The sequence below is a fragment of the Penaeus chinensis genome, chromosome 14 (genome assembly GCF_019202785.1).
Source record: "Penaeus chinensis breed Huanghai No. 1 chromosome 14, ASM1920278v2, whole genome shotgun sequence".
Taxonomy (NCBI): Eukaryota; Metazoa; Arthropoda; class Malacostraca; order Decapoda; family Penaeidae; genus Penaeus; species Penaeus chinensis.
Window position 1 is genome coordinate 16,106,183 of NC_061832.1, and position 10,945 is coordinate 16,117,127.

Here is a 10,945-nt window from a genome sequence, read left to right on the forward strand (position 1 = left end):
GAATATGCCGTATATATAGAATATTTTTAGAAGGATAGCGAATGAGTGAGAAAGATACAGAGAGAGAGAGAGAGAGAGAGAGAGAGAGAGAGAGAGAGAGAGAGAGAGAGAGAGAGAGAGAGAGAGAGAGAGAGAGAGAGAGAGAGAAAAGCAATAAGAGAGAGAGAGAGAGAGAGAGAGAGAGAGAGAGAGAGAGAGAGAGAGAGAGAGAGAGAGAGAGAGAGAGAGAGAGAGAGAGAGAGAGAGAGAAAGATAAAGAAAACGATTGAGGCAGAGATAGACAAGCAGAAAGAAATTACCAGACCGACAGACAGATGCATAAGCTAATAGCCCTCCCCCCATACTTGCTAACCCATTTTCCATTTTTTGTCCAGGCGCCTTATAACCAGGCTAGACCCTAACTCCTTTAAATCTTTGCTTTCCAGACGTGTTCGTGCGGCCACGGTCCGTATTGTGTCCACGTACTGTTCGTGATGGTCAGGGTCCTGCAGGTCGCCGAGGCTAACCCAGTGCTGTTGGCTGGCTCGCTCAAGGATTTCGAGGTACGTGCTTGCTGGCCGTTGTTTCGAGGTACTTGCTTGCTGGTCGTTGTTTCGAGGTACTCGCTTGCTGGCCGTTGTTTCGAGGTACTTGCTTGCTGGCCATTATCTATACTGACTTTCCTTCAGTCTCCTTTTCTCTCTCTCTCTTTCTTTTTGTCTCTTTTCTTTCTCTTTCATTATTTTCGTCTCTTTTTCTCTTTCTCTCTCTTCCTTTCGTTTGTTTTTGCTCTTTCTCTTTTTTTTCTCTCTTTCTTTTCGTCTCTTTTCTCTCTTTCCCTTTCTTTTCGTCTCTTTTCTCTCTCTGTGCTGTCCGTTTACTCTATTCTCTCTTTCTTATCGTCTCTCTTCTCTCTTTTTATTTGCGTACTTGCTGTCCGTCCGTTTCTCTTCTCTTCTGTCTATTTTTTTCGAGTTTTCTTACTTTGTGTGTGCGTGCTTGCTGTTCGCTCGCTCGTTTTTCTCCTCTCTCTCTCTCTCTCTCTCTCTCTCTCTCTCTCTCTCTCTCTCTCTCTCTCTCTCTCTCTCTCTCTCTCTCTCTCTCTCTCTCTCTCTCTCTCTCTTATTTGGTGTTCGTTCGTTTGGTGTTCTCCCCCCCCTCTCTCTCTCTCTCTCTCTCTCTCTCTCTCTCTCTCTCTCTCTCTCTCTCTCTCTCTCTCTCTCTCTCTCTCTCTCTCTCTCTCTCCCTTCTTCTTATCTATTTCTCTCCCTTCTTCTTATCTCTATTTTTTACCATTTATTTTTTCTCTATTTACTTACACACATATGCACACTCTCTCTTTCTCTCTCTCTTTCTTTCTCTCTCTCTCTCTCTCTCTCTCTCTCTCTCTCTCTCTCTCTCTCTCTCTCTCTCTCTCTCTCTCTCTCTCTCTCTCTCTCTCTCTCTTTCTCTCTTTCTCTTTCTCTCTTCTCTCTCTCTCTCTCTCTCTCTCTCTCTCTCTCTCTCTCTCTCTCTCTCTCTCTCTCTCTCACACACACACACACACACACACACACACACACACACACACACACACACACACACACACACACACACACACACACACACAGTCTCCTTCCCTTCCTCTCCCGGGGGGTGGGGGACAGACAGACAGACAGACAGACAGAGAGAAAGGGCAAGAAACGGATAGAGAAAGATCACGAAAGTCCAATCTCGCATCCCTAGATTCCTAACCCATTTACCCCCCACCCCAACACCAACCCCACCTCCAACCCCCCACCCCCCACCCCCTCACCCTCTCAGTCCGGCAGACTCGAGAGAATGACGGATAATCCGGCAGACCTCGGGAAATAACGGATAATCCGGCTGACTCGCGAGCATGACCAAGCATGTCCATGACGCCGCTCTCGTCATCTCTCTCTCTCTCTCTCTTTCTCTTTCTCTTTCTCTTCTCTCTTCTTACCTTGAGTACGCGAGCTTGTTGCTAGCTTGTGTGCGCTTCCTCCTCTTTTTTTCTTCTTCGTTTTTCTTCTTCTTCTTATTATTATTATATTTTTATTCCTTTTCATCTTCTCCTCCTTCTTCTTCTTCTTCTTCTTCTTCTTCTTCTTCTTTTCTTTTTTCTCCATTTTCTTCTTTTTCTTTTTCTTCCTTGTCTTCTTCATCTTCTTCTTCTTTTGCTTCTTCTTCTTCTATGATGAGAACCTTGTTCTTCCGGGGATGTTATAGTCTGGGGGGGGGGGGGTTATCGATGGTATACGTCTGTTAATTATGTGCTTAGTTATTGGTTTGTGTGTTTTTGTTTATATGGGTGATGCACACACACACACACACACACACACACACACACACACACACACACACACACACACACACACACACACACACACACACACACACACACATCCCCCCCCACACACCCCCCCACACCCCCCCACACCCCCACACCCCCCCACACGCACCCCCACACCCCAAACTCACACACACTTGTCCCCAAGGTAGTTCTTGTGCCGGGCCTTCCCTAACCTGTGCCATTCCCACGCCAAGTAATAAACGTTTCTTTGCGGCCTTTCCCTGCAGGTCGAACAGCTGATGAGGGCGTACGAGGAGCGGCTGAAGAAGGCGGTGCGGTCTCGGGAGCAGCGGCACAGTGGAGGGGCTGGGGGGTCGGGGGCGCAGTCCCCTGGGGGGCAAGGGGGCCGCTCCAGCCCCGCCACTCCCACGGGCGTGCCCTCCCCCCACCTGGACTCCGCCGCGAGGTAAGGGGGCCAGGCTCAGTGCCGGGTTTATTCTTCGTTTGGATGGGTTATTTAGTCACTGTTTCGAACAAGGAGTTTTCAGCCATATTATCATTTTTTTCGATGTTCGTTGCTTTGTAGGAGTGAGTTATATTATGATTGGTTTGATCATTTTATTGCTATCCGTTGCTTTGGACGAGTAGTTTATATTAGTATCATTTACGTTGCTGTGTCGATATCCGTTGCTCTGCACGAGTCGGTTCCATTAACGAGGGTGCGTCCCGTTGCAGCGACGACGAGTCCCAGTGCCCGATCTGCCTGATGTGCATGGTGGAGGGCGAGAGCCTGGTCATGTGCGAGTCGGGATGCCGGAACCTGCTGCACCACCACTGCATGGCCGTCTGGGCAGCCGACCGCAATGCCCAGGGACATCCCCTCCTCTGCCCGCTCTGCAGGGCGCCCTGGCCACTCAAACACCACCCTCGCCTCACGCCCACCCCTGGGTCCACGCCCGTCACCCGCCCACATCTCTCTACCTCGCCTCCAGTCGGCCGGACCCCGCCCCTGGCACCTGACTATGCCTTCCCGCTGATGAGTGCCAGCTTCTCAGGTGAGGCGGAGTCTAGGGAGGGAAGGAAGAAAGGTAAAAGATTTACAGACATAGAGAAAATGTGTAGTTAGGTGCCATACTTATTCTCGATAAACTGGATAAAGTCATTATCATCTCGGATTATTATTCAGAAAGTTGACATATCCCGCCTTCAGTGTGCGGTACCCCAATTAACTGTGCCTCGACCCCTTTCTTTGCAGGAGTTTGCAATAGCGGGCGCCAGAGTCCCCTAGGGTCCAGCCTCATGTCCCGTTCGTTGTCTTCCGCCTATCCGCACACCCACTCCCCGTACACAGACTCCGCGTACTCCTCACCTGCGGGAGGCTCTGGCTCAGGTGTCCTTGGCTCTGCGTATCCACCCACCGTCCGGGGTAAGTGCCTGTCACGCTGGAGAGTGGTTTTAGGCGAATTTTAGTGACCTTTTTTTTGTAATGATAATGATGATGATGTCAAATCTAGTGCCATCAGGTAACGTGTTGTGTAGTATGATATATTAGTGCCTATCCTTATGTTGTTCATTTTTTGCGCGGCTTGTGAGGCAGCTTGATATTTTGTTACCGCTTTTTGCGTCGCTCATGTTTCCTAAAGACTTTCGAACTAGTACCATCAGCTAACGTTCGATGCCCGTGTTGCAGGGGAGGTCTCAGCGGCCATCGCAGCGAGCACATCGGAGGAAGCTGTCCCGCTGCCGAGGAGTGAGCCGATTCCCGCGGAGCACGAGTCCACTGCAGCCAGCTGGGTACAGGTGTTTGGCAAGGAGCTTGTGGCTTGCCTTTTCTCCCGTGACTGGGCCGTCAGAGAAACTGGTCTGAGAAGACTGGCTCACGAGGTAAACATGGTTTGATACTTTTTAGTTGCAGTGCTTTTGGAAATGTCTGTTGTATTGTCAGCTTGAGGGAATTTTGTATGTATGTCAGTTAGGCGATTTACAGATCCGTCAATCTATTTTTATTTTGCCTCCCAACAGGTCGTGAAAGTCTTGCACTGGGACCGCCTAGTAACGGGGGAGGAGAAGAGACGACAAGTTATCCATTGCTGCGCCAATATCCTGGCACAGGTGGCAAACGACCCCGTCTACAAAGTGTACCTGGCATGTCTGCGGTGTGTCCGCGTGTTGCTCTCACACCTAAGTCCATCGGCGGGGAGTGAGGTGACTTCACTGCAGGAGTTGTTCCGTCCACTCGTTCACACGCTTCTTCTGAAGTGTGCGGACGGGAACAGACGCACGTCACAGATCAGCGTCGACTCAATACTAGAGTTGTGTAGAGGCCAAGAAGGGGAGCTGGCGCTAGGCACCCAGGTGCAGGGGACCACCCCCGGGCTGGGGGGGATATCCTATGTTCTCTCCTGCATCCTAGACGACTCCCCGCCGTCGGAGGCTCCCTGGCAGTGGCTCCTGGGCCGCCTGTGTGTGCTGGATCGCCTGGTAGACGAGTTTCCTTCCGAGTTTCAGTTGCAGTATCTTCCTCTGCAGTCGTCAGAGTCGGGCTATAAGCTACAGCATTATGACCGCCTGATGACCGTGGTGGAGTTCGCGTTCAAGGCGCTCGGCAGCAGCCATGCAACTGTCAGTAAGCTTGCTCGCCGGGTGTACATCTGCGGGGCTCGCTTTGCCGCCGCAGAGCCTGCAGTGTTCCACCAAGTGTGTGACATGCTTGCCAAGTTGGACGTCTCGCTGCAGATGCGTCTGAAGAGGCGCTTACGCTCAATGCAGGGACAGCACAGTGACCGCAAGGCATCCCTGGCGCGCCTGGAGGGCAAGCTCAGCATAGGATCCTGGGACCTGGGAGACACGGCAGGGCCTCGCCTGGTCCGCTCTGTGTCGCACTCGCCGTCTAGAATGCTGTCAGCCCTAAGGTCCTCCTCGCAGTCACCCGCTCGGCAGTCCTTCATGTCTTCCAGCAAGGATACGGACAGAGCAAGCAAAGGTCCCGCAGGACCGACGTCTTCCCCGCCGAGACCGACTCACCTGCCATTAGACTGTTTTGAATCAAAGTTCAAAGAAAAACAAGCGAAATTACGATTGTATCATAAAACAAGGCCAAAGCACGACATCCCCTTTGTCGTGCAAAATGTATTAGTTTCTCCAGTACAACAGCAGCGTCTCCAGCGATGGAGTCCCGTAAAGATGGGCGGAAGCCTTCACAAAAGTGGCTTGTCACAGAGCCACGGCGACGCGCTCGACGTGTCGCCTCAGACGCCCGTGAGCTCTGTAGCGCCGCCTCAGTTTTCCTTTAGAGATGTTGTGAGTACTCCAGCCACGCCGACAGCACCGCACTGCACGCCGGTCAGGGAAACCGCCCCTTCGGTCAACCAAAGCGAGATGAACGGTCAGCATGGTGGGGATCCGTGGGCAGCCCAGGAAGCACCTTTACCCGTTATCCCAGGCCTGGACCTGCTGCCAGCCCACCTCGACGATGCCTTACACCCTTATGAGCAGGTATGGGTCTTGTGTACAGCTGACTACGTGTTGTATTAATAATTCATAAAACTGTTGGTGTTTAAAAGTGTTTTTGTGCAAAGGATGAGCATTTAACTACATGTATCCAAAGTTTGTGTAACTCATTTCAAAGCAATTCTCAAAAACGCGTTATTTTTCAGAATGTGGAGGGTGGACAATACGAGGAGGGCCGAGACTGGGTAAGAGGCCCTTTATTAGGTACTGGTGCCTTCTCCTCGTGTTACCAAGCACGGGATGTCCGAACAGGCACGCTCATGGCAGTGAAGCAAGTCTCCTTCTGTCGTAACAGCGAAGAGGAGCAGGAGCGAGTGGAGGCTTCTGTCGAGGAAGAGATCCTAATCATGTCACGGCTCCGCCACACCAACATCGTCCGGCTGCTCGGAGCTTCCAGACACTCGACGTCCTTCTCCGTGTTCACCGAGTGGATGGCTGGAGGCTCCGTGGCCACGATGCTCGACAAGTACGGCACGTTCTCCGAGCAGGTCATCCTCAAGTACACAAAGCAAGTCCTAGCCGGTTTAGCCTATCTACACGATAATAAGATTTTGCACCGCGACCTTAAAGGTTAGTTCAGGTGGACGGTTGTGAATGAGTGTAATACGTAATGCAAACTTTTGTAGAAGACAAGGAAAATTAATTTATGTAATATAAATACCTGTAGGAAACTAGTAGTTTTATGTGAAGGACATTGAAAGTATTTCTATGTAATAGTCCTCTCTTTGGAATGAACGGTTGGCTGTCTTGCAGACTGACTTAGGAATTCATCAAAGGCACGCAATGTAACGCAATTTATGAAAGCAAAATTTGAACCTCCAAAGACTATTTCAATTGTCAACACTTCTACGCACATTATTGATTTATCCGTTCCTTGTAACAGATACCCAAATATGACAAATAATGTCTTATTCATATTCACTTAATCGAGTCCACTTCTTGCTTCAGGTGCAAACCTCTTAGTGGACAGCACCGGCCAGTGGCTAAGAATCGGAGACTTCGGAACGGCCGCTCGAATGGCAAGCAAATCTACAGTGACCGGGGAATTCCAAGGGCAGCTGCTAGGTACGATTGCCTTCATGGCCCCCGAGGTCCTACGAGGCGAGGACTACGGCCGGTCGTGTGACGTGTGGAGCGTCGGATGCTGCGTTATCGAAATGGCGACCACCAAACCTCCGTGGGGGGCCGATTACGTCTCCAACCAGCTCAAGCTCATGTATAAGGTAACTTTTCTATCCTCTGTCGTTTGTCCGTGTTGCTTTTACTGTTTTGCAAGGATTTATACACGTTTAAGAATGCAGACAGACGGAAAAAAATGAAAGTAGGTACTTGTACCAAAGATTCATTGAACTCTCTCTATTGCGACAGATGTAGAAATGGTATGAATGAAAACACATCTCCTGCACTATGAAGGAATCCATTCTCTTTCGTACCTTTTATTCAGGATTCGTTTCAAATCTTGCATCGTTGTGAAGATATTCATTCTCATTCGTACCTTGTCTTCGTGCTATGTTTCAAATCTTCCAAATCCATTTCAGATTGCTACAAGTAACGGACCACCTACCGTACCTGAGACTTTGTCAGCCCCAACACGAGATTTGGCTCTCCGCTGCCTGGAGATTAAGAGTGAGAACCGACCGCCAGCAAAGGAGTTACTACAACACCCGTGCTTCAAAACACAGCCGCCATGACACGCACTCGCACCAGAGGATCACAATCTGCAAGAGGAAAATTAAATTTCACTTTCGGCAACTCGAGAATTGTAGAACAATGATTCTGACGAACAATCTAGCGGTTAAATTATTTGATAGATATATTGTATTTGCAGAGTACGTTTAAAAAAAAAGAAGAAAAAAGATTGCCATAGATATTTGATATAAGAAATCATTCACGGCTTTGGCAAGTGATACAAAGAACAAATCTAAAAGAAAAAGATCATTCAGATTCAGAAATTAGAAATGCCAAATCCATTTTACTCCATTTCAATATTTACCTCTGTGTGTCTTGAAATTCTGATAGTACAAATTTTCACTATATAGGTTACTTTAGTTTCTTTTTTTAATTCAATAATGATTGGTTAAGCTCTTCTCTTTGACAAAATCAGATAGATGTGAGCGGGCAGAGCATATAGAGCGTGGCATGGGGTTGTCTAGCTCTATAGTGTATATATCAACAGTATACACATAGCTTAGTGTATGTAGGTCGTAGACGGCTTCCTTCAGTGGTGCCTGTGACGCTGAGGACCGCGCGAGCTCCGAAGAGGCACTGACCAGGGTGTCGTGCATCGGAAGGGCTCTGCGGTGCCAGGGTGCGGGTACCTGGAGGGGTAGTGTCCTCTGGAAGGCGGAGTCGGGACCATTCGTCCCTCAAGACTGGTCGACGAGGTGGCAGTAGTGCACTAAATTTGTGTTTATTGGAAACAAATCCCTTTCGACTGAGATTTTTTTTTTTTTTCAACGTCAAAATTTTAAGGATATACTAAATGTTTGTATGTTATACGTCAGATCAGCCTTGCTGGACTGGAAAAGCAAATACAAATAATAATCACAATAAATGGCTCCATGAATTTCTGATCTCTCTTCGTTGGGGTAATCATAACAGCCTCTTGTGCTGGTGCTGTCAGCTCACCTCACAACCAACAACCCTTGGAAATCACCATCGACACTTCCAAGATTACCTATTGTTACGTTTATCTTTAAAAAATAAACACTGACCGAAGTGGGCGTGGCAGGTAAAGACACCACAGCTGTCGATCTGTAACGGGATATTGACAGATTTCCCAGAAACAGCAGAGGCGTATGTGCGTCCCTTACCTGCCAGGCTCACGAATCAGAGACATCGGCTGTTAAAAAAACTCCGACTTTTGCCGTCATTCTGTGAAATTCCATTGCATTTGTAACACTTTACGAAGTGACTACAGATCTCAGTGTAATTTAGGGGACCAACTTATCTTTTATTATTTATGTATGTTATTTAAATTATTTCCGATGTGTTTCCTTTTTACTTGTTACTCCTACTGATATTGTCCTGTCCCCAGTTTCTCATACCTTTTGATATTTTTCGAAAGTGTTCAGGTGCACCATAATTTGGTGAAGTATAAAACCTTTTTTTTTAATGTTATATGTTATTATTTAATTACTTAAAAAAAAAACTTATGTGTTCAAGTTCTATTCTTCGACTGAGCTCAAAACATAAAGATTCAGTCAAAGTATAGCATCCGTTTCAGCAACGGAGTCAACGGAAGAACAAAATTATTTCCATTTGGTTAATCGAAGGAAAAAAGAAAATAAAAGATCGTGATTGTTTCAAGAATAATATCACTTACTCAGACAACCATAAACAATGCTGTGAATGGGACCAGCCATGTAAAGTACCTGGGTCCAGTACTACAGAGGTAAAAGTGCGAGCTCACGGCAAACACCACCATTCGAGAAATCACTTAGTCTCATTGGCGCGAAATTTTGAACGAGCCAAAAAGTGAGCTTGCAACATTGCCTTGCAAAGTGACCCATGTTTGTTCTTCTAGTGTTTAAGAGTCGGCAGGGGGACACGCACCCGGCCTGTGATCAAAAGGGGGATTTTAAATCATAGTCTTATAGTAAGATTTATTTTTTCTGGAATTTTCTGGTATGGTTACAATACTAGTAACAACAAAAACTCTTCAATATTTTTTTTTTTTTCTCTTCTTCCAAAGTTCTTATATCACGAGGTCCGGGTGCTTGCCCTTTTAAACGCATGACTGAATTTTAAAATAAAAATAAAAAAAGAGATTGTACTTAGTGTGAGTCGGGGATTAATTAAAACAATTGGAGAAACTCCCCACTAATGGAAATTTTAGGAAGATTAAGGGGAATATATATATTTAACCCTCTCAAGAACCAACCCACTGACAAAAAGTGCCTTCATATTCGAAAAAAACAAAAATTAATTCACTTGAAATTTTACGGAAAGGGGCTCTCATACCATCTAACAAATGTGTACTTTTTACACGAAACTGTATTGTTACCTCAAAACATAGTAATAAAATAATGAACAAACAAAACAAACGAACACACAAGGAGTCTGTGAAATTAGGTGAAATCAGAACGAATGACTGAGAGACCCTTTTTTTTTTATTATTATTATTATTCCCAGAAGCGGCCAATTATCCAGTTTTCGCAAAGGAAACATGAGTAAAACAGGTGTTAAGAGGGGGAGTCTGGAAACGTGGTGGTGCCCCCTTAAACTCTTCTAGTTTTCTTTCATTTATTTTAGACGTTTTTTTGTACCATTTTTTATTTATTACACATGTTTGCTACACTTTTTTTTATATAAATAGTTTAGGATCTTAATCACACTCTCTCTCTCTCTCTCTCTCTCTCTCTCTCTCTCTCTCTCTCTCTCTCTCTCTCTCTCTCTCTCTCTCTCTCTCTCTCTTTCTTTTCTTAATGATTTTGTTTAGGTATTTCCTCTTTCTCGGTAACTGACGTAGATATTTGTGTTCGATTCTGATCTAAAAGTACAAGTTAGTTTGTCCTGTTACCCACCACCACGGTCCGCGCCTCCCCCACCAAAACAGCCCTGTATTCAAGGTGCCAAAATGTACAGAGCACACAATCCTAGTTTAAGCTATTTTTCTACTGTTCACTGTTTGCATTTCTTATGTAAAACTTTTGTGAATGTCTGGGACCAAGTTTGAGAAAGCCTTAATGTCGGTAAGGTTTTTTTTTTTCCGTAGTTGATTTTGGTAGTTTTAATAAAAATAAAAGAATACGTTGTTTTTTTATTTTCTGTTTCCGTTTGTCTGTGTACTGATTTAGAGGGTTACTTCATGCCAGATTTATTTTTGTATTAAATATACATTGTTTAATTTGAGTTTCCACCAGATTTTTGTCAGGTATCCATCGGAAGAAAAACAAATTATTGATAAATATTGATCATTTTTAATTGTTTTCCGAGGACTGATAATTTAACAAAAATACTTCGGATGATGTTATCGTTTCAACATAAATAACATCTAAAATTTAAATAATATTAGACTTTAGAAGTTTGATAATAAGCATATATGTTTAGTTGATATATGCATTTAAAGATTAAAAAAACGACACATCTAAAATTAAGTATAAGAACCACATACAAATTAAATAATGGTAACATACAAAAGTTAAACATCCATTTTTTTAA

The 10,945-nt window shown here is 45.7% G+C and overlaps 1 protein-coding gene across 2 annotated transcripts; it reads left to right on the forward strand.

The window, feature by feature from the left end:
• Positions 1–397: 397 nt before the first annotated feature.
• LOC125032140 (mitogen-activated protein kinase kinase kinase 1-like) lies at positions 398–10,534 on the forward strand. Of its 2 annotated transcripts, none has more exons than XM_047623180.1 (9): positions 398–542; positions 2,560–2,738; positions 3,008–3,360; positions 3,528–3,698; positions 3,963–4,156; positions 4,295–5,767; positions 5,929–6,352; positions 6,731–7,005; positions 7,321–10,534. In XM_047623180.1, the coding sequence occupies exons 1-9, from the start codon at positions 474–476 to the stop codon at positions 7,471–7,473; spliced, it is 3,291 nt and encodes a 1,096-aa protein (XP_047479136.1). In that variant the 5' UTR covers positions 398–473; the 3' UTR covers positions 7,474–10,534. The 2 variants fall into 2 exon arrangements, with proteins under 2 accessions (XP_047479136.1, XP_047479137.1); XM_047623181.1 differs by having other exon boundaries at positions 3,008–3,327.
• Positions 10,535–10,945: the final 411 nt, after the last annotated feature.

What these genes read in the sequence shown, in the direction of transcription:
- LOC125032140 (XM_047623180.1), top strand. Translation starts at nt 474, where the DNA reads ATGGTCAGGGTCCTGCAGGTCGCCGAGGCTAACCCAGTGCTGTTGGCT. An exon ending in TAGGGAGGGAAGGAAGAAAG is followed by an intron (nt 3,361 to 3,527) that starts GTAAAAGATTTA and finishes CTTTCTTTGCAG; the next exon opens with GAGTTTGCAATAGCGGGCGC. An exon ending in TTTGCACCGCGACCTTAAAG is followed by an intron (nt 6,353 to 6,730) that starts GTTAGTTCAGGT and finishes TTCTTGCTTCAG; the next exon opens with GTGCAAACCTCTTAGTGGAC.